This window comes from Peromyscus californicus, unplaced genomic scaffold (assembly GCF_007827085.1).
Source record: "Peromyscus californicus insignis strain IS unplaced genomic scaffold, ASM782708v3 Scaffold_23__1_contigs__length_62951481, whole genome shotgun sequence".
Taxonomy (NCBI): domain Eukaryota; kingdom Metazoa; phylum Chordata; class Mammalia; order Rodentia; family Cricetidae; genus Peromyscus; species Peromyscus californicus.
In genome coordinates, this window is record NW_026294534.1 from 14,693,860 (window position 1) to 14,721,355 (window position 27,496).

At 46.8% G+C, this 27,496-nt stretch overlaps 1 protein-coding gene across 6 annotated transcripts; it reads right to left on the reverse strand.

Moving 5' to 3' along the window:
- Window positions 1-900: 900 nt before the first annotated feature.
- Window positions 901-23,822, reverse strand: Slc25a15 (solute carrier family 25 member 15). 6 transcript variants are annotated; one of them, XM_052751809.1, is made up of 9 exons: window positions 23,282-23,633; window positions 22,309-22,439; window positions 21,968-22,207; window positions 21,313-21,427; window positions 15,461-15,719; window positions 9,209-9,346; window positions 6,686-6,855; window positions 5,165-5,323; window positions 901-3,388 (listed from the first exon to the last, which is right to left on the reverse strand). In XM_052751809.1, exons 4-9 carry the CDS (start codon window positions 21,365-21,367, stop codon window positions 3,264-3,266), a joined length of 906 nt encoding a protein of 301 aa, XP_052607769.1. In that variant the 5' UTR covers window positions 21,368-21,427; window positions 21,968-22,207; window positions 22,309-22,439; window positions 23,282-23,633; the 3' UTR covers window positions 901-3,263. The 6 variants fall into 6 exon arrangements, with proteins under 6 accessions (XP_052607769.1, XP_052607768.1, XP_052607767.1 ...); XM_052751808.1 differs by having other exon boundaries at window positions 21,968-22,439; XM_052751807.1 differs by lacking the exons at window positions 21,968-22,207; window positions 22,309-22,439; window positions 23,282-23,633 and adding an exon at window positions 23,704-23,822.
- Between the last annotated feature and the right edge of the window lie 3,674 nt (window positions 23,823-27,496).

Genomic DNA, 27,496 nt, shown 5'->3' on the forward strand with positions numbered 1-27,496 from the left:
CATGCTGAAAGCATTCATCTCGGAGGAGAACCTACAACCACTACTTCAACCAGCATGATCTCTAACTACGTTCTAAGCATTTATCTTTATACACAGATAAGTGTTGGCTTCACCCCTCATGGAGGAAACTTCTCTTTGCAACAGAGACTCTTACAGAGTCATAACTGATCAGAGTGCAGAGTTGTGGAGCCCAGTCTTAACAGATCCATCTACAATACAACTCCTGCTTCTAAGGCTCAGGGATCACTGCAGAAGAGGGGGTGGAAAAAAATTGTAAGAGCCAGAGCAACAGGAAGTTTGCTGTGCGATTGTGTCTCCTAGAATGTCACAGAAGCTGCGCCCAAGAAGCCTCATCAACATGGCTGCCTAATCAAGACCTGAACAAAAACAACACTAACAGACAAGCTATCATGGAAGTGAGCAAGCTCACCAGGCCTCATTCCTAGACAAAGAACTACAGGAAACTAAGGAATGCTTAGAGCGGGAGATATAATTGTTCCCAGGGAAGAGCACACCAATAGGTTATCCAGCGCCAAACGGTCAGCCCTGGAAACATACAAGTAGCAAGATATAGCTATCTCTCTATATAAAGATACATACATACTATATATATGTATGTATGTATGTATGTATGTATGTCAACAATTAAAGAGAAAGAGGCCATGAATTTGAATGAGAAGCAAGGTGGGGTACATGGTTGGAGGGAGGAAAGGTGGAAAATGATATAATTAGATTATAATATCAAAAAATTAAAAATTATTTAAAAAAAAATAAAGTGGAGAGCAAATAGAGAAAAACAGTCAATATCAACCTCTGGCTGCCACACACTCACGCACCAGTGAGTGCATACGCACATATACCACACACATACAGTAAATAAATAAATTAACAAATAGCAGCTGTCTTAGTCACTGTTCTTTTACTGTGGTGAGACACCATGACTACAGCAACTCATAAAGAAAGCATTTAATTAGGGGCTGGCTTACAGTTGCGGAGGGTGAGTCCGTTATCATCATGGCAGGGAGCATGGCAGACATGACTTGAGCTGAGAGCTTTACATCCTGATTCACAGGCAGCAGAGAGAGACACTGGGCCAGGAATGGGCTTTTGAAACCTCAAAGACCATCCCAGTGACACACTTCCTCCAAAAAGGCCACACCTCCTAATCCTCCTAATCCTCCAAACAGTTCCACTCCCTGGTGACCAAGCATTCAAATATGAGCCCTATGGGGGCCCTTCTCATTCAAACCACCACACACACAGAGGGAGGGAGCGATCTAATGGGGTGTTTCATGGCTGCAGAGTACACAAGCAACATTGTTTTTGTCAACCTGCCTACAGTAAAATTATTTTACATCAGGAAATCTTGCTGACAAAAGAATACTTGTTCCAATGCAAACAACACCTAGAAGTTTATTATCCATAAATCTTTAATATTCCCATTGGTCCTTGATATAAATATAATGTATCTAAATGAAACTCATCATAGACTCACATTAGGTTTATTTAATAATGATAGAGTACTCATTTCTTTAAACAAAATATCTCAAGTTCTGGTTTTGTCTCAAGTTCAATTGTACCCACACATTAAACCAACAGAAAAATAAAAAATTCTCCTTAGGTCTCCATTTTTCACTTCCCTTGTTTCTTACTATTTCTCTAGAAGGCCACAAATCTTCAATGGGCAGACTGTGAGAAGCCACACGGCCAACAGGGACAATATGAACTAGACCTCAGGCACCAGAAAGGGAGATGACGGCTTGGGCCAGTCCTCTTGCCGTATCAATCCTCCGGTGCTTGTATCCAGAGCTGTTGAGATGAAGCACCACTCAGTAGCCACTGGCCATACAAGAGAGGGAACTAAAGCAGACCGACAGACGGTTCTCTCCTAAAGTGCCAGCCCAGGGATGCTGAGTGGCACCCCTCCCTTTTGGGGAGCACTATGCTTTCCCGACCTTGTGCTGCTGGCACTGTGGCAAGAGGGCATGAATAAGGTCAGCCGACTTCCTTCAGCTTTGTAGGCAGAGTAGGAACAAAGCCTACCGTCAGCCCCACTGGTCTTGGACGTACTGCAGACTATGAGATGTTGGCTGCTACATATTCCCTAGTTTAATAAAAATGTTCTTACTGTGTCACGATGCTTTCCAAATTTACACACCATCTACAGTCATTAAAATTCACAGACTGCCAGCTCCAAATGTAGAGGCAAATCAAGGAGTTATGGGCCCCAGGGTGAACTTCAGGAGGGTGAGCCCTGATATACTTATGCTGTGGTGCCTAATTAGTGAGCTCCTTCAGACTTCCCTGGGACTAGGACCCCATGATGAAAGCAGGGAGCCCAGACTTCGTCTCTGCTTCCTTAAGGGTCTCTGATTGGTGGAGGCAGAGAGACACTGGGTTCAGAGTGGTTCCATATCCAGGACCAGAAGAGCACCCTGGGTTCCTGCTGAGACCAGGTAAGAGCCGCTGTCAGTTTTCATGAGAGCATGGCAGGGCAGCCCCTTGTCGATCATGAGTCTAGCACAAGGGGAGGAAGCTCTTTGAGTTAGAAGGGAAGCTGGTGGGTACTCCGCTGCCCTTCAGAGCACTAACACTCCAGGCCACTCCTACCAAACCCAGAGTGCAAAATAATAAGCCCACCTAGAAAACGAATGGCACTGTTGAGCAGCATGGAAAAAAAAAATCCAGGATATCCATCCTGAAATTTCTTCAAGAATGTAGAAGCCACACAGGTACGCGTATAAGTTTATCTAAAAATATAGGTAGATGTTTTAGCTTTAATGTACCACAAAAAGTTAAAAACCTCTTAGTGCACAGGCTCTGCAGCCTTTGGCCCTACGTCTAGGATGGGTTAAGCAGTCATTTACAACCATGTGCAAAGACATTGGTCACCATTTACAACTAGACATAGAACAAAATTGTGTTTTCCTCAACTTAGGGCCATCAAAATTGCATGTGTAACCCTGGCTTCCGCAGAAGTTCTGTCCTGAGAGGAAGGCAGTCCACGTAAGGCCACCAGCTAGCTGCCCGTACATTCCACCAAGGGCAAGGCAGCGACTTTTCTCTTTTGGTGCAACAATGGGCAGAAATGATACTGTGTAGAACAGAGGGCCTTCCACCAAGTCTAAGACTCTGAGTAGAAGCAGGGAAGACAAGGACAAACGTCCCAACTAATCAAATAATCCCACATTGTTCTTGTACTCCGTGAAACCCTGAGTTAACGACAGTCACTAAACTAAAGGCTGCCTTGAATCCAGGACACTTCAGTAGGCTTCAAATTGGCTCATCATCAACTTCCTGCTGTATTCATAGGCCAAAAACAGTGCCGCATTGGCAGGGAAGGCTCGAATCATAGTAGGTTTCAGTCCAGAATACAAGGCCGTTATTCCTGCAAGACAGAAGGGCAATCCAAGACTGTGACAGCGCTTACTTGAGGGCACAAGCGCAGCTGCACAGTAGAGATCACCTGTGCCCACACACTCAGACACAGTACTAAAGCCCTTGTGATGAACGAAGGGGCTTGCTCTCAGGTTCCCCTCAACAGACTACAGGAACAGGGTTAAGTGGCAAGCCCCCTGGCAAAGCTGATTGATGCTCAAATAACAATGCAAATGCTATGCCTGGAGGACTCGGGCAGTATGGACAGAGCAGAGCTAAGAGCTAACACGGCCAGATGGAGGCAATCAAAGAGCCAGAGGGGCCAGCAAGAGACCCCAGAGATGTATTCAGCATGGTCATGGGAGAGACCCAGATGAGGGACTGAACGAGGGTGTGCCCGGCCATCCTGGAGAAGGCATGCAGGAGTGGTGATACACAAGATACCTGCACTCTATTTGAGTTACAAATTAAACATGTCCCTGGGTCACTGTACTCTCTCTTCAGAGCCAAAGCACAAGTTCATAATCCAAGGTACTTTCTGTTTTGTTTTGTAGATAATGATGTTTTTGACCTCATCTATTTCACTTTTTAAATTATTTTATTTATTTTTAAAGATTTATTTATCTCATGTATATGGTGGTCTAGCCACACATACACATTCATGCCAGAAGAGGGCATCAGGTCCCATTATATACGGGTGTGAGCCATCATGTGATGCTGGGAACTGAACTCAGGACTTCTGGAAGGGCAGCCAATGCTCTCTTAACCGCTGAGCCATCTCTCCACCTGAATTATTTTATTTTTTAGATTATAATTATAAATCATTTACCTCTTCCCTTTCTTCCGTTCAAGACTTCCCATAACCCTAGTTTTAAGATGCCTATAAGGTGGATGCCAGAAAGACCAGTCTTTGGGTTGATGTCATACAAACGTGACTTAAAAAGTCTGTATCCTACATAACTCTAAAACCTGACAGCAAATCATCCCTACAGACTGCTCAGATCATTTCTCATTCCAGAGGTCTTACTGATGTTGTATTACATTCTTTTAACTGTAACACAATAAGAATATAATATATCCAATATATTCTTTTAATGCCTTAGTGGTCCTGGTAGGGGGTCTTTTCATATTTGGATTATGTAAATGAGGTGATGCTACTCGCCTCAAAACATTCTTCCCTCTAGACAAAGTCTGTATCTTAAAAACACCCCCAAGGTCTTTAGAATAAAAAGAATCCTGCCAGGCACCTGGCCCGGAAGTTAGGAAAAAGAACTTTAAACATTTTTGAGAACAATGAAAATAAGATAAAGCAAATGATTTGGGAATAGAAAGCCAGTGTTAGGAGAAGGTTATGAGGCAGGGAGAAAAGAGCAGTCGTGGGGCTAATTAACCCTAGATGGATCCATTTCACAGAGATAATCACTGTGGACACACCCCAGTCTCTGCCCAAATTAACCATAGATGGATCCATTTCACAGAGATAATCACTGTGAACATACCCCAGTCTCTGCCCAAATTAACCCTAGATGGATCCATTTCACAGAGATAATCACTGTGGACACACCCCAGTCTCTGCCCAAATTAACCATAGATGGATCCATTTCACAGAGATAATCACTGTGAACATACCCCAGTCTCTGCCCAAATTAACCCTAGATGGATCCATTTCACAGAGATAATCACTGTGGACACACCCCAGTCTCTGCCCAAATTAACCATAGATGGATCCATTTCACAGAGATAATCACTGTGAACATACCCCAGTCTCTGCCCACAGCAGCCTTACCTTCATTCTTCACGATACTCAGAAAAGTTCTGACTAGTCCTGTCTGTTTGCCACTCATAGAAAGAACTTGGATTCTAGATTTGATACAATCCACCGGATACACAGCCAGCCACAGGCAAATTCCACCAAATCCACCACTTAGCATCAGTGGGACGGGACCTAGGGAAGGAAAGCAGAAAGCGGCACTTTGTTTTAGGTGGCGTTTCCAGAAGCGCATGGAACAGTCAACTCCTTGAAAAACATTCAAGGCTCTAGCTAAGAAGTTGGAGTATCCCCAGGCATCATCAAGACCAGGTACTGAGTCCCCACCCCAACCTCATCCTCCAGTTGGGGTTGACCCACCCATAGCCAACAGGTCTCACATCACAGGGAATGAGAAAACAGCCACTGAAATACAGTCCACGTCTTTCTCAACTTTAACCCCCAACAGCCCTAATCTTCCTCCACTGTGACAGGAAAGAAAAAAAAAATCTATGTACTGCTCCCAAAACACCATGCTTTGTTATCACATTTGAAAAATGTACTACATTAGACAGGTGCAACAGGGATTGTTTCCATTTATGACACTGATAAGCACTGACCAATTTCCTTATTACCTGCCCGCCTTACACTCAGAGCTAGGGTTTTCAAGGCAGAGATAGAACTCTGGGTGGAGATTTGATACTTAGGTATGCAACTTAAAAGCAGAAATGTATTTTAGGCTGCCCAACTAGCACATCAAACGAGACTGATCTCATCAATGGCACATGCCGAATGGCTGTCGTTAGTTCAGTTTTTGTCTTGAAACAGCCTTAACATCTAATACAGTGGTTCTCAAGCAAGGCTGCCTTGGTCTCCCCAGGGAATACTGACAAGTTCTGAAGCTACGTTATTCTGTTTGTTTTTTTCCTTCTTGGAGGGAGGTTGCTATCTGTAGTGGGGAAAATGGCCAGGGATGCGATTGAACATCTTGCATGCACAGGACACCCCACAAACAGCTTGAGAAACCCTGTTAATTAAATGCCTAAATAGCAGATCTATCAGGAAGTACTTATTTAATGGATAATGAATAAACAATGTTTGGGGAACAAACTTATTTGTGATTTGATGTCAGAGACAGGGCTTGGCAGACAATCTTACTTTGTAATTGCAATGACAGGCAATTAATGAATTAAAAAAAGCTTTTAAAGCTTATTGTGAGATTGTTGAGAGTTGATTTCTCCATCAGGAAAATAATCTCTATTTCTTCCTCTAATGGACGCAGAACAGTTAGTACTACCCAGAAGAAGAGACAGCTCTAACAATGCTAATGTGGCAAAGAAGTTTGAGATATAAGGCTTGAGAGCTTGTCTTTAGGAAATTTCCCTCGGGAGACGGTGCTAGCCAACACCCACTGCCATTTTATCTCCTGGCACCCAGAAACTCCCCAGTGCTGGGTGGACTCCCAGGAAGGTGCACACCATACACAGACCCTGTGGAAACCAGGAAACCCAGGAGGCTGACTCTACTAACCCCAAATGTTGTCAATGGGAATACATTTACCTAGTTCATCTTTTGATTTCCCTGATGCGAAAAAGGATCTGCTCAGTTCATAGCCACCGAAGAATAGGAAGTAGCCTGGTACTTCTCGAAGTAAAGTGCTTGAGAGTCCGTGGTAGAAGCCCAAGGGGCCGTCGGTCCTAAAGATTTCTTTCACGACTGACCACACTGTGCTGGGGGAGACAAAGGAGGAGGCACAGTCAGTGCGGGTGTGTGCACGCAATGAGATTTTTGTACCAAGGGAGGCTTACGTGACCAGCTTTCCTATAACTGGGTTTTCCTGTGCCCTGCCCTTCCCTTCAAAGCACACCTGTTACTCTTAGACTTAGTGGGACCTCTGTTCACCCAACCAGCTGCTTCCTTACCTGCGCCTGAGCAGGCCTGCTAACTACTATAAGCTACATTGTCTGAGATGTGAAAGGGTTAGTGCCCGTCTTTTCAACAATGACCACGTAAAAATGACTTACAATAAGGAGCCATCCGGGGCTGGCCATAGATAAACAATACTACACTTGCTCAGTGCCTTGCCCCCTGGAGCCCCATCTCTTCCAGCTCGTGGGTGTATTAGTTACTTGTTGTAATAAAACACCGGGCAAGGTGCAAACTGGAGGGAGAAAGGGCTTGGTTTGGGCTCACAGTTCAGGGGTACAGTCCACGGTGGGGGCACGGCAGTGCAGCAGGAGCCCGGGACAGCTGATCACATTGCATCTGCAGTCAGGGAGCAGACAGCAAGGACCACTGGTGCTCAGCTGACACTTCCTGTTGTGCAGTCTAGGGCCCAGGCTCGGGTAATGGCGCCACCTCTTTTATACATGAGTCTTCCTACCTCAGTCGACTGAATAAAGAGATACTGACCAGATACTGACTCCTAGGTGAATCTAGATTCTATCACGTTGACGGCCAACAGTGGCCGTCACTGTGAGTTTAGGATAATGTGTTCAGGTGGTCCAGAGGAATGAGCGTCACTTGAAGGCAAGACAAGGAGCTCGGAGGGTCAAGCTCTAGCCCTTGGGACTGGAGGAACAGCGAGAACTGAGTCTCTCAAGCAGAAGGGATGCAGAGAAGTCCCTTTTGCAAATGAGACCTGCTCCAGGGGAGCAGTTTCAGGGCCGGACACCCTGGCCGCCATCTCCACCACAGTGTGCCCTGTGGTAGGTTGTATACACGCTGAGACCAAGCAGAATGCCACATGCTCAGTGTTTAACTACTGAATTGCTCACTTTGTTCTTAGGGAGACAGAGAGATGTCACATTGACTCCCCGAATGACAAAGGCCATAAGCCACCATCTTCCTTCTGAGAGCTCTGTTCCCACAGCACTGTTCCCACCACACATGTGAACATACTAAGTGACCCCAACTCAACACCTGAGCCTGCATCCAAGCCTGTGTGTGGTGGTGTCAACGGTCTGTTTCTTACTCTAGGCACTGGTTACAAAGGCCCATTCATTTCGTGACTGTTTATAGAACTGCCCACTTATGATCTGTATGTATTCACAGTACTGTTGGTAGGTTCTGGTTCAGAAATAACCCTTTAAAGCAGTGGTTTTCAACCTTCCTGATGCTGCGACCCTTTAATACAGTTCATGTTGTGGTGACCCCCAACCGTAAAGTTATTTCATTGCTACCTCATAACTGTAATTTTGCTACTACTATGAATTGGAATGTAAATATCTGATACGTAGAATATCTGATATGCGACCCTTGGGAAAGGGACATTCAACCTCTAGGGGTCATGACCTTCAGGTTGAGAACCACTGTTTTAAAGCGTTATACTGGTAGACTCCTAGGCCATGAATAGCAGGGGAGGAAACTGACTACTGGTCAGTTTGTTGACTGGTTCCCCAGAAGATTTACAGACCTTGGGTGATGGCAACACCCTTGACCAGATCTTCAACCAGCCACATGTCAAGATAAATAGGCACAATTTGTGATTAACAAGGATAATAGACAGTTTTTTAATTCTAGACACATGTGGCATTTATATCCTCACCGCAGTGGACAGCCAGCTGCTTTCATGTCTAAGCTGATCACTGACAGGACCAGAGAGCAGCTCTACTTACAAAGGTTTCTGATGCATGTTTTCAGAACTTGGACTCTTACCAAGGACAGGTGACGGTTTGGAAAGGGTAGGAGTTGCCACTAAATTGTGGTGATAAGCCTGAAGACCCATGTGAAAGGGTATGAAACACTCACCTCAGAATCTAAATCCACACTCAGCTCAGCCCTCAGACCCAGTTCAAAGCTGTCTCCCAAATATAGCTGAAGATCATGCCTTATGCACCCCAGAGTACAAAGGGGACAGTTGGCTCCTTGGTGTCTCCATTTCTACACTATTAAATAACTGCCTAAGCTAGGGTAGGTAGTGAGTCCAAACATAATAAAAAGTCTTCTCAGAAAATCCCCTGACACAGTATTTTAGAATAGGGAAAGCTGTTTCTACACTTGGCACTTAATGTTAACAATATAAAACGAAAACACAGTGCACCAAGATGAAAAACCTAACATCTGTGAATAAACAGTGCTTACTTTTGGCTTGCAGCTATCTTTCCCGAAGATTCCATTTCATACATGGTCTGGAGCCGACACTTCACAAGCTCTGTGGGGCAGAGGACCAGCGCGGCGAAGGCGGAGGCGAAGGAGCCAGCAGTTGCGTTCTGGAGGTCACTGAAAGGACAGAGGATGGACCGTCAGCTCGTATGTCCCTTCGGCACTCACCACGCAGAGAGAACACGGGGATGAGAGAGGGACCTCCACACGTGCTTCCCATCTAAGAGTCCTGAGACCCTGTAGCAAACTGCAGTACTCCAGCTCCACGAGGAATGGCACTGAGAGGTCACACATGTCCCCAAAGCCACACATCTAGAGTGGCATGCTAGGAATCAAACCCAGGTCTGCCTGATGGCTAGCTACACCCATGCTTATGTCCCCCTCCCCTCCATTCGTGTGCTGAGAACCTAACCACCGATGTGTAACAGCGTTGAAAGCCAGGGCTCTTAAGAGGCAATCAGGAATAGATTGGTTCCTGAGGATGAGACTGCTGTGGGATGTTCTGTATGACAAATGTGTTGCTCTGATTGGTTGGTAAATAAAACACTGATTGGCCAGTAGCCAGGCAGGAGGAAGTGTGGGCGGGACAAGGAGGAGAATAAAGCTGGGAAGTGGAAGGCTGAGTCAGAAACACTGCCAGCCGCCACGATGACAAACAGCATGGGAAGATGCCGGTAAGCCACGAGCCACGTGACAAGGTACAGATTTATAGAAATGGATTAATTTAAGCTATAAGAACAGTTAGCAAGAAGTCTGGTACGGCCATACAGTTTGTAAGCAATATAAGTCTCTGTGTTTACTTGGTCGGGTCTGAGCGGCTGTGGGACTGGCAGGTGGGAGAGATTTGTCCTGACTGTGGGCCAGGCAGGAAAACTCTAGCTACATGAGATGTCATCACGAGATCGATGGCCTATAATCTTGCTCTCTCTGCCAGGTGAGGACAGGGAGAAACCATGTCTGAACCAGAGCTTGAGCCTGGTGGCACCTTCATTCCTGATTTGGCAGCCTCCAGAAGAAGAAATGTTTGTTGACGAATCCTAATGGACGGCATTTTGTTTAGTAGCCCAAGCTAAGGCACATAAAGAAAAATGGAGGGACCATAGGAGAGAGGTCACTTACAATCTTACTTCCCCAAATACAGTCTATTAATACCTTAGTATATTTGTGACAATATTCCTTCTGGCCCCAAATCCAACCTGGAGTAACCAGATATGGAATCTAACTACTGCAGATAAAAAACAATCTAGGTTTTTGTGATCACAAAACCATTTCCCAATTCAGCTATGACCTCTGTTAAGATCTGATATGGTTTGCATATGTGGCCCAACAGCTTGTGTGGTGGAAGCTTGACCCTTCGTTGTGGAGATGATGGGACATTTAAGAGGTGGGGCCCGCCCATGGAAACCCCCAAACATCACAGGTCATTGCCAACGTTACTGGTCACTCTCCACAACCTGAGGGTAAAACCATGGCTGAAGACAACCCTTACATACGTCATCAAACACAGAGCAGTCAAGCTGGTGTCTGACTGGACGCTTCACCTCTACTGACGAGCATTCGTGGTCCTGGAAGGTACCCCGCATGCTACTAGAGTCATGAACAGCTCCCTGCTACAAACCCTGTGACCTACAACAGTGACCCACCTGCAAGACATACACAAATATTAAGGAGATAACAGACCACTTTCTGATGGGACTTAAGGCCTCTACTCCATGAGTTGGAACCCATACCTGATATGGCCATTAGCTTAAAGGAAAACCTAAAACTGTAATTCTGCTAAAGGAACTCAGTAATAAAATGATCCCTAATGGCATATTCATTAGGAATATTCACGGACCAGTGCCTCACTCAGCCCTCATCAGAGAAGCTTCTTGCGGCAGATGGGAAACTAACACAGAGACCCACAACTCGACAATGTGCAGAGAGTGAGAGACTTTGGAGCACGCAGTCTGAAATGGGATGTCTCCATCACACCCCTCCCCTTCGGAGCTCAGGATCTATGTGGGAGAGGAGATGGGAGGGCTGTGAGAGCCAGAGGGGATGGATGACTCCAAGGAAACAGCATCTTCCAGACACAACAGGACTGACGTCCATATGAACTCAGAGACTATGGCAGCATGCCATAAGAATGACACAGCCAGACGGGGTCCCGGCACTGGGAAGGGAGAAGTGGACACAGGCACCCACCCCTAACCGGCTACTAAAACTGATACTTGGCAGGAAAGGAAAAATGAGTTTTCTCCGGAGGAGTCTCACTGGGTATATTCACACTTCCCTGAAGTAACTGGACAACACAAAATGAACGTAGTGGCATTTTTTGTAGACGTTTTGTTTCAGTTTGCTTTGCGCATTTTTTTTGGTCTCACTGGTCTTTGTTTGTTTATTTTGACCTCCATTTTTGTGGGACTCTTTTGTATGTGTTTCTTGTTTTATTTGTTGTTGTTTTGTTTTTGTTTGCTTTAGAGGGGGGAGGAAGAGAAAATGAAGTCTGGGTAAAGAGGTAGGGAGGATCTGGGAAGAATTGAGAGAGGGGAAAAACATGATCGAAATATATTGTAAAAAAAAAAAAATGTTTCAGCGGGGCAGTGGTGGCACATGCCTTTAATCCCAGCACTTGGGGAGGCAGAGGTGGGCAGATCTCTGTGAGTTCGAGGCCAGCCTGGTCTACAGAGTGAATTCCAGGACAGCTAGGACTGTTACACAGAGAAACCCTGTCTCAAAAAACCAAAAAAAAAAGTTTCAATTATAAAAAAAAAAGCCGGGCGGTGGTGGCGCACGCCTTTAATCCCAGCACTCGGGAGGCAGAGCCAGGAGGATCTCTGTGAGTTCGAGGCCAGCCTGGACTACCAAGTGAGTTCCAGGAAAGGCGCAAAGCTACACAGAGAAACCCTGTCTCGAAAAACCAAAAAAAAAAAAAAAAAAAAAAAAAAGTGGGTCCTAGGATGCTGCCATCCTTTCGGGGAGAGGGGGGCAGACACCAATACAGCTCTCACAGGACTGCACTAACTCCCACAAGAGCGGAGCTTCCTGTAGTAGCTGGTGACCTCTCCTCACACGTTCCCATCATGATTCCATCTGCAATGCCACCATACAGCCAGAAGACACTGTAGAAGAACCAGGCAGATGCCAGCCCCAGCCCCGGCCCCAGGCTCTTGTACCCCGTAAGCTAAAGAAGCTGCTTCTCTTGCTTCCAGCTTTGGCCTTGGTTTTCTGTAGCCTCGCCTCTGCACCAGACAGCAGCCGCTGTCTGCAGGCTGAGCTGGTCTCTCGAACATCCGGGACTCAGCAGAGCAGGCTTACCATGAGGTTATCTGAAGCAGGACCGTTTGCTGGGTGGACTTCCTTTTGACCTTAGAGAATTAAGCCTACCACCGTGAACTAAAACGAGCCAAGCAGGCATACCAACATCCTGGAGTGTGGAGCAAGTGTCTTGCTCTATCTAGTGCACATCTTCCCACCACTCCTTAGCTCATCTGTTAAAAGCCAAAGCTTCAAACGGTCTTCTGGCCAGCCTACAGACGATACTAGGCCTGCCTCAGGGACTCCATCAACCCGCTGCCAGGCAACTGTCCATGGGGGTCATTACCTAGAATGTGTCAAGTTTGCTAGAACAAAGGCATCAGTCAATAAACATGGATGCCAACTCAACGTCAGGTGTTGGGAGGGTTCCAGAATCTGAACGAACATAAAACATCCTAAGAGTACAAGGGAGAAGCCAAGTCAGCACTTCCACGGACTTTGACTTCCTCCTAAGTACTTTCCAGGGCACACAACAGGCACACAGACCTTCAGCTCTCCATGTAGGATGAACGTGTATGGCTGGAATTGAAAGTGCACAGAGTGTAGGATGGGGTTTTCTAAGAATCCACTGCAGACTCTTCATCTCATTTTGCTCTGTTTGGGTATTTTTGCCTTGCTGGTCTCTTTGTTCATGTTGATTTATGTGTTTTGTATGTGTGTGTGCTTCTTGTTTTATTACTTTGTCTTAAAAAGATAAAAAGAACATAAAGTTGGTAGGGAGGTACGGAGGATCTAGAAAATGGGGGTGGGGTGGGGAATATGATCAAAATATATTGTATGAAACTTTTCAAAAAAGAAAGAAAGACTCTACTGTTTGATCCAAATGCCTCTGCTGTGTAAGATCTCATTCAACCAAAGGTCAAAGGAGAACGCCACATGAGGTTCAAACCAGGACACACAAATATTTGTGATGCGGTTGCAGAAATCCACAGTAATGCTTGCTTTAACTGTTTCCCTTTGCCACTCTTGATAAACGCCCGCTCTAGATCTGACCAATATCCTTGCTGGTCTAACAGACAGAAGACTGGGCGGAAGGGGGACAGTGGGACATGTCAGAGTATAGCAGACTGTAGGCACTGTTTGCCCAGCAAGTAAAAAGCAAAGTGTCTCCTAAGACTGAAAAGGGGAAGACTCTAAGCTCAGCAAAGATTCTAGTGCTGTGTTACAGCAAGTTAAGCAGGCTGATGTCCATACTGAAGAGCTTGTGTGGTGAGAAGCTCCATACTGTGGGTATCACATGAAATAAACACACTCAAAACTCCACCCAAGGAACACAGTGAGGCATTTTCCAACCCTTTCTCGGCAACCCCAACTCTTGCTTCTGGAGAGGGTGTGGAGACACAGAGCTGTAAAGCATCCGACTGTCCATCCTCAGAAAAGACTACGTGAACGTAGTAATGCGCACGTGGCATCCCTACAGTGGAGGTGGAGGCAGGGTGATGGTGACTTTCAGGCCAGTCCAGGCTACACACTGGGACCATGTCTCAAATAAAACACAAAGGAGAAAAGGCACTGTGCTCAAACCAGTCTCTGCTCATAGGCGAAGAAGCAGGGGAGGGGAGGAGGGACACGCAGGGCCGGAACCGCAGGAGTGTGTTCCCATCACCATCTCTTTGGTTACTTTGCCCGGAGGGGAGCAAAGGGTCTTCGACCAGAATCTTCCCTGGGGACCCACTGTCGCTCTGGCTCCTCCCCAGTGTTGTCCATCACTAACGAAGCTGAGGGAGATAAACCCAAATGTCCTGAAATGGAATGTCTCTCCTTCAGCTAGAGAAAGCCAGTAGTCTAGTGCTTTGCTTCTGTCTGCTCTCCCTGTGGGATGCTAATCTCATGGCCCTCTGCTTCCATCTCCTGGGCTCTGCTACCTGCCCTCCCTTAGCTGGAGGGCTGGAGGATCACGCTCAGCCCTCCTCTGTCCTACACCATCTCCTTGGACTGTCTTGGATGTCCCCAGTTTTTCAACACAAGTTCTGCCATCAAGATGAAGTTCTTGCCTATGAAATAGCACATCTGAATCTTGTAGATGTTTCCAGAACACACCTCCGTGTCCAAGGAGTCTACAGTTGTGTCAACCTGTGGCTGCAATAGAGGCTCCAATTCCTACTGACACAGCCTACAAGCCTCTGCCCTTTGCAAATATAAACAGTGTGTGTGTGTGTGTGTGTGTGTGTGTGTGTGTGTGTGTGTGTGTGTATAAAAATGACATATAATGATTTTACTGTGTGCATCTGTATGTATGGAGGTGTGTATGTGTTTCTCAGGAGCTATACCTGTCTTTTGAGAAAGGATCTCTCTTTGGGACCTGGGGCCCTAGATCTCCTTCTACTTCTGCCTTCCCAATACTGGGATTCTAAGTACACACCATGTCCAGCTTTTTATGTGGGTGGTAAGGATCTAATTTAGCGCCTTGTAAGCATTTTAGTAATTAAGCTTTCTCCCCAGCTCTTCCCCCAATATAATTTTAAATCATTTCAAATAAATCAACATATGAAGGAGGGATGACTAAGCATCCCAGTGGTTTATGAATTGTCTGGTCTCTGAATATAGCAGCCTAGGGAAGATCAGCACAAATGAAGTCTGATGTATAGGGAGGGTTCAGCCAAAGAAACCTGGGTCCATCTGTAGCTTCCTAAATTCCACATTTCTTGTCTAGTATTGCTCAGGTTCCCTTTCAATACTCGCCACTGATGAAAGGGAACCTAAAACTTAGGTCCCATGTTCTACAGATGTAGCCCAGCACTTCTGTTCACACGGAAAGCATCTTCCCATAGGGACCAAACACACAGTAAGACTCTTGACACGATGCATTTGTTTAAGCCATGACAGTGTAGAACATCAGAGTCATTTTTAGAAAGGAAACTTCTTTTCTACACATGTCATTGAAATCAAGTGTTCACTTATTTAAGAAACAACCGAGCGTCGGTGACTCACCTCAGTTTTGCCTGATTGTCCAATCCAACCACTTTGCGGACCACCTGCTGGCAGAAGCCGTAACACATGAAGAGCACCGAGTTCTCTGCAATATTAGCAATCAGTGCGGGGCTGGTGCCCTTGTAGAAGCCACGGAAGCCCACCTGGGAGTAGGTCTTCAGGCAGCAGTCGGTGAGGCCCCGGTAGAGGTCTGGGAAAGTCTGCATCTTCACCTTCATCGTGTCGAAGGGCTGCCCAGTCAGGACACATGCTGTGCCCCCTAGAGGGAGGATGTTGAGTCTTTAGAAGGAGTCTATAGCCATGGACAAGAAGGAAGGTAGCTTGCTGTCCATGGTTTAGCAGTATTTTCGTTCCTAATGACTGACTGCCTCCCCCCGCCCCCCCGAATCGTCTGGCCAAGTTCAGTACAACTTCTGGCAGGTGCCTATACTGGTCAGCACCAGAGGCCAATCCTAAAGAGACTCATGTGTACAGGAGAGATGTTTGGTTTCTCCATTCCAGTGTTTGGGGGAGGCTGGAACTCGGTTTTACTGTGCCGTCCAGACAGTAGATACCCCTATGAGCCTCTGTTCTTCATCTACACCATCTCATACGGTTAACTTGGCACAAACCTGGCAGGCTTGGCGCAAACCTGGCACACAAGTGGTTACTAAACAACAGCCACTATGGACATGAGAGAGAAGCCAAGTGCCAGATAAGGAAAACAAGAAGCCTGCTAATTAATCTCCTGAGGGCAAAACATTGGACCCTGAAAAAAAAAAGCACTTGAATTTTAACTCTATCAATTAATGACTTGTACTTAGTTAGGGAACAGACTACCTTTGCTTAGTATAAATGGACTGAAGTCTGCCTTGTGATTGTTTCCACACTATAAGAATACCAAATGTACTGAGTCTACATTGCATTAGACTCCTTCAGTAAGAGTTCTGAACACAGGGGTAAGAACAAACTGTGATTGCCCCATAACGTCTATAGACCCTGGACTAGGACCAAAGTTTTAGGACATGCCGCTGGTTAATATTTACCTCCCTCATGAGGTCGAGAAGGCCCCACATTTGAGATACCCCCTGCTTAGGTCAGGAACCAGCAGCTATCTGATGAGGCCACTAAAACGCTGTCAAAGTGGAAGGCTTACACAAAATATTTAAGAAATGCAATTTTGTTTTTGTTTTTCAAGACAGGGTTTCTCTGTGTATCCCTGGCTGTCCTGGAACTCACTGTGCAGACCATGCTGACCTCAAACTCAAAGATCCACCTGCCTCTGCCTCCCGAGTGCTGGGATTAAAGGCATGCGCCACCACTACCCGACTTAAGAAATGCAATTTTACAACTCAGATATTATTCATGGTTATTCCACCTGTGCTGTGGGAAGTAGAGATGGAGGACACTGAGGATGTCATCATAAAATTCATTTATTTACTAATAGACAAGGTATTACTTCCAAGAAGTCTGAGAATGACTTGACCAATTAAACAAAACGATTTCTGTGATTTTCTTGCTATTGTCCGCTTCTTCCAGGAGAGTAACAGGATAGCTTCACCTGATTATCTCCAATTCTGAATCACTGGACTATCATTTACCAAAATGTTAGAGCAGAGTGGGTGATGCGGGCCTGTAATCCCCGTACTCAGGAGTCGGAAGCAGGGGGACTCCAAGTGCCAGGCTAGCCCACGCTAGTGAGACCAAAGCGAAAACAACCAGAAGTCAAGATGATGCTCCTGTTGTCAGAACTGTTCTCTCCTACACACTGCTGGGCTAGGGATGTGTCTCACACACAGCAAAATAATTTAATTATTCCAAAGAATCGGTGACTGTTAGGACTTTTAGGGTGCACATTTTGGATAAACTGAGTGAGGCCTGTAGTTCAGCACACTAACATTTGAACTGAAGCGTTTGCCTGTTAACTCTCTCAGCCTGAACGTGCAGACAGATAGCACTTATTGCTTATTATGTGATGAATATAATGAAGTAAAAGCTTCATCCCCTCATGAAAGTGGAGCTAAATCCCAATAATGTGTACGACAGGACTCAGTCCAATGCCTACCCCCAGCTCCAGCCAGCAAGCCCAGTGCCAAGCCGGCGCTCCGATTTATACATCAGTAACGCCAACATTGAAGGGTTCTCCACCTGCGTAGAAGTTGTATTTCTGATTATTCTCTTCTCCTTGAAGGACAAACGAAAAGCCTTGTCTTCTTGAGAGGATACCACAGGCAATTCCCTCCACTCGCTCTTCGGGAGAGGTACCAAGACCAGCTCATGTTCAACATTTAACCAATAGTCACTGTGGTGGGTAATTCTCACTGTCGGCTTGACTGCCTTGAGAGGCCTCTAAGAGACCAATAAGGCAGACCTCTGGGTTTGCCTGTGAATTCCAGAGTGCATTAACTAAGGAAGAAAGACCCATTCTGAAGCACCACGGGCTGGTGTCCAGACGTAATACAAATGGTGGAAATCGGGAAGAAAAAGGACAAAGCAGAGCCAGGTCTCTCTCTCTCTCTCTCTTTCTCTCTGAGTGTGGGGGTGTGTATAGTATAGATGTGTATGCTTTCTGGCTGCCATGATGTGAGCTTCTCTGGTCTGCCACCCCTTCCCACCAGGGTGGAATAAAACTTCTGAAACTCCAGGCCAAAATAAACCCCCTCCCTTAGGCTGACTAACAGTCCGGATCTTTTTTTTTTTTTTTCCCAAGACAGGGTTTCTCTGTGTGACAGTCCTGGCTGTCCTGGAACTCAACTCTAGACCAGGCTGGCCTCGAACTTACTACTCTTTGGACATTTTATCATAGCAACAAAGAGTCTGTCCAACAGTATCATGTACAGACTGTCAGTTTCCTATACACAAGCAGCAAATCACAAGTCACTGAGGCCCTTTACCAGGGATGGGACAACTTACAGCAGGACAAACAGGGAAACCCCAAACCCCCAGTCAGCAGCAGTGCCACTTTCCGGGACAGAGAAGCAGGACATTTTGAAGATATCCCTTCAAAATGGTTTTGGAGGTGCTTGTTATTTTGACACTGAGAAGGTAAACTTCAGGGCTGTGAAATTCCTCTTTCCCAGCCAGTGTGCCAGATAATGAGACACACCGCAAGAACTGCCCGGGACTGACTTTCCCTGGTGTAAGGGGGATACTAAACTAACTCAAAGCACTCCCCACACCTCTGAGAGTCAGCTTTCGGGGTGCGCACTGCCTTGGTTTGGTAACTACCCAATACTCTAACTCTGCTTCAACTCTCACCCCAGCTGCCCAAGGAGCCTTCCCTGGGACCTCTCCTACAGCAAGTACAGGTCAGAACAAAGACAACTTTAATAGCAATGAGCTGGCTGGGAAACTTGTCTGGTGGGAGTGGCTTTGCTGTGAATCTAAAGGAGACAAAGAATTTATTTACATTCACATCCCATCCTGACCCTTGACCGCAGCTGACTCTGTACTTACAGATAAATCACTTCCACCAATGAGGGGTGGTCATGGAACATGGGGGTTCTCTGTGCAAGTGGAAAAAAAAATCTCAAAACCTAGGAATCTGCCAGTCCAGATAGTTAGGGTAGCAAAGAATTCAAACCACCTGACCTCAGAGGAGGCTGTTGTCCCACTAGGCACACTAAAACAAAGATGTCAACAAAACAAGAAGCCAAGAACTGGCGATTTTTCTACATATATAGTGAACATTGATACCCAGAGTTCTCTAAGGCCTGCTATGCCAACTAAACTTTGGGACCCTCAAAAGTGAGAGTGCTCCTTCCTGATTGCATTCCAGGTCCCTCACAATAGAACGCAGTCTAATGCCACTAATGAGCACCTCCACGGACCAGCGTCCCACCCAAACAAAGTCCCTACCCCCATCAGCAAACTTGTGCTCAGAAATCACAAATCCAGCATCTCTGGGGGCAGCCTTGTGTTCCCAAGCCCAGGGAGAGATCCTAAACCACAGGCAGCAGAAGAATATTAATGTCAATATATGGACACCTTATCATTGTTTAAAACAGAAAAAGCCCACTGGCAGTTGTCGTCTACACGAGGCTCCCAACAATATTATTGCAATTTACATAAAAATATAACCGCTAAGTGCTACTCAAATATCTGAATGCACATGGTCAGGGAAGAGGTAAACTTCTTGAAAAATTATTGCAATAAAGTCTTGTTTGTTCTTAGACTGATGGAAGAGCACAGACTGCCAAAGTTGAGACTCTCTCAAGAGACTGCACACCTTACTGAAGAGGCAAGAGTGGAACACGCAATGCTCTCCACTAGCCAGAGCTAGCTAGCGGATGTTTGTGTCACTTCCAATCAGCATCTCCACAGCCTGGCATGAGGACAAGAGGAGGGAACTGACTTAACCCTGTGACCAGGACTAAGAGGAGGGAACTGACTTAATCCTATGATTTAGGACTAAGAGGAGGGAATGGACTTAATCCTATGACTTAGGACTAAGAGGAGGGAATTGACTTAACCCTATGACTAGGACTAAGAGGAGGGAATGAGATCCAAGGGATTGGCCCATCCTCCCTTCCACAAAGTAGTGGGGACTGACCTGAAGACCCACAGTGGTTAATTAACACGTTGGGGCACAACCTTGCTAGCTGCTGGACCTGCTCACCAGACTGGAACGCTCCTGTCTCTAGCCTGGAGAGGTGTCCTTGCCCGGGGATCCTTATCAGCCTTCCTTCTGAACCAATTTTGACCTTTGGTTCATGGAGGGGGGTGGAATAACTGGGGGGAGGGGGGGAGAGAGGGAGTTGTTCTCTGTACAAGGACTTTTTTACAGCTGAACAAAGGACAGACAGAGTGAGAGGTGGTAGTCCCCTGACCACACTTGATCTGTTGACCCAAGAGGTCATACTGGATAAGAGAACATCGAGCAATGTGGTGCTCTGGCTTCCCCATTTACAAGAATTGAATGTGGGGGGCTAGGGTAGATCAAAGGTTCCCTTGGGAAACGTGCCTGCCAGTGTGCCGTTGCCCCTAAGATGACAGGGAACTTTGAAAACAAAATGACTATCATGGGTATCCAATTCTTTTTGCCCCAGACTAAGCTTCTCCTTACACCCACATGTTAAAAAGGTAGTCTTTTTACAGTGGCCTCAGGTCACCAGCCCCGGCTCCAGACGGCTCTTAGGCTCAGGATCTGAGGGTCAGCCTCAACTGCCCATTCTCAAAAGATTCTGCATCTTCTTCCCTTCCACGCCTGGAGACACTGAGGAGTATCAGCCTCATTGCCAAAGGGGGCCTTCCTTTCTTTCCTATCACCAATAAGAAAAGTAACAGAGGAGCTGGAAAAAGGGCTCAGCTTACTGCACTTCTAGAGGGACTTACTTTTGGTTCCCAGCGCCCACATGGGTGGCCCACAACCGCCTATGACTCCAGCTCCAGGGGATGGGATCCAATATGCAATTCCAGTCACCTCGAGCACCTACTCACACGTGGCAGATACTCCCACAGACACACACATACTCGTGAATAGAAATAAACTAGATCTTAAAACAAAAAAAGAAGAGTAACTGGCATTTTGTACTACAAAAGGTCTGAAGACTGCCCAGCTTGGGGTGACCCACTGCCACATGCCTATCCTAGCATGTGACAGTAGCCAAGTGAGTTAGCAGTTCATTTTGGAAGTGAGATGTTTTCTAGCAATACCAGGGACATCGTCATCCTGCACTGACTGGTAAAGCTCTGATATAACTAAACACTACTGTATCATACTTGCTGCCACACTCTGAACAATATCACATTTCCACTAAGTTGATTCATTCTGAGGGTAGAGTACATTACCTATGGGGTAATAATTTCCAAACCACTCTAAGGAAGTACTTCAGGAATACAGGGGGAAGGATTTTTTTCCCCCTAAGGATTACCTGCGGCCCCTGCCGTGAGGTCAATGGCAGCTTGGATGGCAGGATTGGACTTCATGGTGTCCCTGGGTTCTGTGGAAGGCAGTTCTCTAGAGTGTAGGGTGTGCACCACATATCCCTGGGAAGAAGGAAATGTTCAGTTAGCCTCTGCGGTCCCCCATTCTCTAAGCCTAAGTTACTACCCTTAACTTTGGGGAGTGGGAAAATGGGTTCCTAAGGAGGCTTAATGTATCAACACAGCCAAGTAATCCACTTCCCCTCCAAGAGCTCACACATGAACACCTTCCCTCGGTATCACTGCTATAGGCCCCTACGGCACCCCAAACAATCTGGATGAAAACCTCGACAACAAACAGCAGAAAAGGAACCAATCACAAACGGCCCAGACCACACCAGACTAGTGCTTCAGAGGTCTATGGTGAAAGTCCAGTCCACCGGGCTGTCATTATTTCAGACAGCAGCCTGTGCCACTGAGTACCAGAGCCTAGGCGCTCCATTGAGTCACGTGGCTCCCAAACCGGAGGTCTCCGTCTAGACAAGGTGGATTATAGAATTACCAGGCACAGGCAGTCAAAACTGCCACAAGGTCCAGAATAGAGCCCTGGCCCTGTTCTTCTCACCATCCCATCAGGTTTCAGCAGTAAAAGCGTCGATTTACCTAAAGTCTTGTTACAATTCAGATTCTGATTCAACAGGCCTCAAGTAGGACCAGAGATTCTCACAGCCCAAGCTCCCAGGTAAGGCTGATAATGTGGGCCAGCCACACTTCGGTGCAACATCTGGACTACTGGGTTCGGATTTTACTTGACCAGAATCCCAGAGGTAAGTCTCAGAGAGTCAAGTGGCCAACGTTCTCTACAGGACAACTTGAAATGTTTGTGTTGAAGCCTTCCTCTACCTTTAGACAAAAAAAAAAAAACCAACTCGCTGAGACATGGACTTAATGCTAACTAGAAAAAAAAAAATGGAGGACTCCTTAACACACAAGATCAAAATTACCCATTGCTCAAACTATTCTGTATCTTCTCCAAACACAGAATTGATTTACATCTAACAGGACAGTTTCATTCCTCATCACACTGAGGAGGTTGGTGTATTAGGCCAAGGTTCTTTCAAAGGCCAAAGCCATCCTGAAAGTCAAGAAAATAATGGCAGCAACCAAGAATTTGTGAAAAACACTTTGTCAATGACTCTATTCCAAGAACTTTCTTTTCTAAAAAAAAAAAAAAGTTTCTTTTTAAATTAGCAACACGGTAGTTTACAGAAACACCCAGGGCTACATTTTTGCAGAGAAAATAAAAGGCTGACTACAGGGGTAACATTCAAAGTGGCCTCAGATAAACTTCAATGTATTCATTTCTTTTACTAAGTTGGAAGGCACAGAAAAAAGCATCTTAGCGCCCAGCGGCGGTGGTGGTGCACGCCTTTAAGCCCAGCACTTAGGAGGCAGAGCCAGGTGGATCTCTGTGAGTTCCAGTCCAGCCTGGTCTACAGAGCAAGTTCCAGGACCGGCACCAAAACTACACGGAGAAGTCCTTTCTCAAAAAACCAAAAGAGGGGTGGGGCATGAATTTCAGAAGGGGAGTTACATAGAATGGATTATAAGTAGAAAAGCGGAGAGAGGAAATGATCTTAATTATAATTTCAAAAACAGATTAATATATATAAAAAATGCTTTCCCATGCTGGAGATCACACCTACCTTCCTGCATACTAGCCAAGCACTCTACCACTTAACTCTCCTTCTCAGGGATAACTGTCAAATTACAGAAAACAGAAACGGTACTAACAGATGAACCCAGAGAGCATGCAGAAGGAAGTGAGTATGAAATGTGGCTCCAAGAGAATGCAGGACTTGCACAAACCAGACTGGTCCGCACTCACGGATTTAAACTGACTTAGGAGCTTGCTGTACCGTTTGGAGTAGAAAACCCGAATCCTTTCAAGCGTCCCACCCTCCTCCTTCAAACTACCCAGGAGTCGCAGAAACAACGCCAACACTGCTACTGGTTCCGAGAGGAAAATAACTTCTTCGGTGGTCGAACCGGGTGAGGCTGCATTTCGCTAGGGAAGACCTGTCTCCCGCTGCAGCTGGGTGGCAGGAGGCCGCATGCCACCACCATCCAAACCCTTCGGCCGGGCACCGGGGTGCCCACTACTGCTGCAGCTGCGGAGCGCGTCACCCGGCCTGCACGGGATGCCTCCCCGCGCAGCGCGCGCACCCCGCGCGGCACCGCTCGAGGCAGAGCCCGCCCGACCCCCTGCGCCTCCCGGGACCCGGCCGCAAGCCCGGTCCGCGCCGGTGTCGCAGCACGTGTGCGGCAGGGCGGGGACTGTCAGGCCGCGTTCCCTAACCCGCCCGCCCGCCCGCTCCCTCCTGCGCCGGCCACCTCACCGCCGCGCCTGGCTGCACGGGCTCGCACTCCGCCGTCCGCGCTCCCCTGGCGGCCGCGGCCCCGGGACACTCTTTAAGGTCGCAGTGTGGGTCCGGCCCTCCTCCCCTCCCTCCCGAGACCCTCCACTGGCCCTCCTCCCGCCCCCGAGGCCCCTCCCCCCCTCCGCCCCTCCCTCTCGAAACCCCTCCACGGCTCCCCCAACCCTTCCCCCCCCACACACGAGGTCCCTCCCTCCAGAAGCCCCTCCCTCCAGAAGCCCCTCCCCTGCCGGCCCTCCCCACCCGAGGCCCCTCCCTCCCGAGGCCCGGAAGTCTGCTCTCCACACTGGCAGCGTGGCTGGCGGGCCCTGAGGGTTGGTGGCAGCTTCCAGGAGGACTCACCTTGAGGTCTCCCGACATTATCCAGCATTATCCAGCCCCGGAGGCTGTGGCTTTAACGGTAAATGAAAATGATTAGAATGGTAGTGGTGAAACATAAATTCACTTATGTCCATCTATTAAAGTTATCTATTTGTTTAGAGACAGGGAAGGGACTCACTGGCCCAGGCTTAACTTGCTATGTGGCTAAGGATGGCCGTGAACTTTTGATCTTCCTGTCTCCACCTTCCAAGTGCAGGGAGGCTTGGTTTTATGAGGTACTTGGGATCAAACCCAGAGCTTCTTGCATGCCAGGCAAGCACTCTACCAACCAGGCTACATCCCTAGCCCATCAGTTTTGATTTTCTTGTTTGTTCGTTTGCTTTGTATTGGTTTAAATTTCAGTCTTTCAACCCCAAGGAAATCCATCCCCAGGATCATTATGGAAAAGGCACCCGTGTAAACTGCCGCTACAAGGCAGCCTCCCTAGTTTTGTGGTTCGTAGTGATATATTCCTCTAACACTTTATCTAGAAGTTGGAATGATGGTTCAGAGGTACAGAGCTCTTGCTGCTTGTCAGCTTGACTCAAGCCTAGAATTGTGTGAGAGGAGAAGCCACAGGAGAGGAATTTCCTAGATCCGGTTTGTCTGAGGATGTGTTTGTCCCAGAATGTCTTCATTGGTAATTGACATTGGAGGACCCAGCCCACTATGGGTGGCATCATTCCTTGGGCAGGTGGTCCTGGATTGTATAAAAAAGCTAGCTAAACATCGAGCCAGGGGTCAACCTAAAGAGTGAGCTAGTAATCTGTATTTCTTCATGGCTTCTGCCTTGAGTTCCTGTCTTGACTTCCCTCAACCTGAAAGTGTATGCCAAATAAACCCTTCCCTCCCTCAAGCTGCTGTTTATCAGAGTGTTTTATACAGCACAGAGTGAAATTAGAACACTTCCTCCAGAGGACTAGAGTTCAGTTCCCAGAACCCACAAATGGTGGCTCGAAAGTTCAGCCCTGGTGGATCCAACTCCCTCCACCCTCTTCTGGTTTCTGCAGACAACTGCATGTACATGGGGGTACACACACACACACAGACACACACACACACACTTGCATACACACGTTTGCACATAAAAGTAATAAAATCTTTAAAGATATAATGAAATCAAAAGAAGCTGAAAATACTTAAGAAAGATGTGGTTCACAGGAGTGATACGGTTATCTTTAGTGCTAGCCCTAAATTAGAAGATTCTTGGGATTCATGTGACACTTAGCCACCACCTTCCCACTCTGCTTTAGCCTCCCATAACTATTTCCATTTTCTATATTGTAGTTTCTTCTTTTTCTTCCTTCCTTTCTTTCTTCCTTTCTTTTTTTGACATAGCATCTCATTCTGTTGCTCAAGCTAACTACCAACTCCCAATGCCCTGCCTTACTCACCCTAGTAAGCCTGGTAGGGTGGTCCAGCCTGTCAGTCCAGTGTTCAGGAGGCTTGGGCAGGAAGATGGAGAAATGGACTCTGTAATGGACCCTTATCTCAAAAAAAAAATATGGTATTGGATTATAGCCAGTTAAAAATTAAGTGATTGATAAAGGGTGTCACTGACTTGAATATTTGGTGTGATGTGTTTTAGTATGTAACATGAGTGTACAAGGGTCAGCTCTTCCTGGCCTTAGTGTATGCTGTAACAAGTCAGAGAACCCAATATGTAGGGAACTGGTCAGCATCAGCCCCTTAGACCTGGCACTTGTGTAACTATAGAAACAAGCCAGGGAATTTGGATGAGTTGTTCAGAGTGACATGTGGCCTAACACGTCGGAACCTTCAGCAGCTTTGCTGTGCCTCCTGGCCCAGTGGCCTTGCAGACCTAAGGGAAACCTAATTGAGGACAGACCAGGCCTTCTGTTACAGATCAAAAAGAGCACATGACTTAGAGCCAGGATGTGTAGTCAAAGTCCTTGTGTGACCTTTAGTGAGTTTCTTATTCTTTAAAAATCCTTAGCTATGCCATGCAGTGATGGTGCACATGCCTTTAATCCCAGCACTCAGGAAGCAGAGGCAGGTGGATCTCTGAGTACAAGGCCAGCCTGGTCTACAGAGTGAGTTCCAGGACAGCCAGGGCTACCCAGAGAAAACCAGTCTTAAAAAAACAAATAAATAAATTAGCCACAGAATGGCTGTGTGGCCAGCACTTTTGTGGTTCTCTGTCCTCCAGGGACAAGCTACTGGAGCCACCATGTGGTCACTGCTACTCCAGGTGGTGACTTGGCAACCTTGATGAGCCCCTGGTCCCCAGGCTAGTGCCCTGTTTTGTCCTGGTTGGGTTCCTTCCTCTCCTTTCTTTCCAGCTGGTTCCCAGGACTCCCACGCCACACCGCTACGCTTCTCCTAATATCCTCTTGACAACGCTCGGCCTCAGTTTGCGCTGTAACTAAGAAATAACTGAGGTTCTGCTGAAAGGAATTTAAGCCTCGAATCTATAAAGCTGGCCGTTCTGTAGAAACGCTTGTCCATTTATCCTCTGGTTGGTTTGCACAATGAGTCCCCACGTGTGACATGTTGGCTGGTGCAAATGAGGGTCTGAGAGAGATAGAGGAAGGGGGAGGGTGGGTCGGCTATGGGGACAACTGGATTCAGGAGAGCCCTGTCCAGAGATGCTCTTAATCTCTAGGAAGGCTTCTTTTCCAAAGTAAAGGGGCTGTAGGAATCAGTTCCTGGACTAGCTTAAAAATCCCTCTTTCCTAGTATTTTTGTTCGAGGAAATGAGACACAAATATATTGATACTTAAGAAAGAACTGATTAAAAAAAAGAAAGAAAGAACTGATTGGAGAGCTTTAGAGTCCCTCTAAATAAAGTACCTAGGCAACTCTGTTCAAGGAGTCCCCAAGGATGTTGGGGCTTCTTTTTCTTTTAAGATATATTTAATATTTTTAATGTAGGCATTTGTCTGAACACATGCATGCTGGTGCCTGTGGAGGCTGGAAGGGAAAGTTGTAGTTCCTAACTAGAGTTACGGGTGGTTATGAGCGGCCTTATTCATGTGCTGGGGCCTCTGAGCGTAGCAAGTGCTCTTAACCGTGGAACCATCTCCCTCTCCACTTGAAAACTCCTGTCATAGGCATGGAACACTGCTCTCACTGACCAACAGAATGTAGTTCAGAGCTGAATTCCAAATGAGCAAACACAGTCACACACTGGCCTCTCTGCTCAAGGCAGGGGCCGGCTCCCCTCGGGATTGCGCAAGATGTCACTGTGGCCGAGCTGGAATGGAAGCCGGTTTGACGCAGGTGAGAGGACAGACAGATTGACCACAGGAATCATCAAGCCGTGGTCAGTGCACCAGATTTCACAATGTGCAGGTAAATGACATCACAGGGGGAAAAAATAACCAAGTGTGGTAACTGGAGTTGCAAACAGATCACAAACACAGAACATCTC

What these genes read in the sequence shown, in the direction of transcription:
- Slc25a15 (XM_052751807.1), bottom strand. Translation starts at nt 21,367, where the DNA reads ATGAAGTCCAATCCTGCCATCCAAGCTGCCATTGACCTCACGGCAGGG. An exon ending in GACAATCAGGCAAAACTGAG is followed by an intron (nt 9,347 to 15,460) that starts GTGAGTCACCGA and finishes CTGTCCTTTCAG; the next exon opens with TGACCTCCAGAACGCAACTG. An exon ending in AAGATAGCTGCAAGCCAAAA is followed by an intron (nt 6,856 to 9,208) that starts GTAAGCACTGTT and finishes TGTCTCCCCCAG; the next exon opens with CACAGTGTGGTCAGTCGTGA.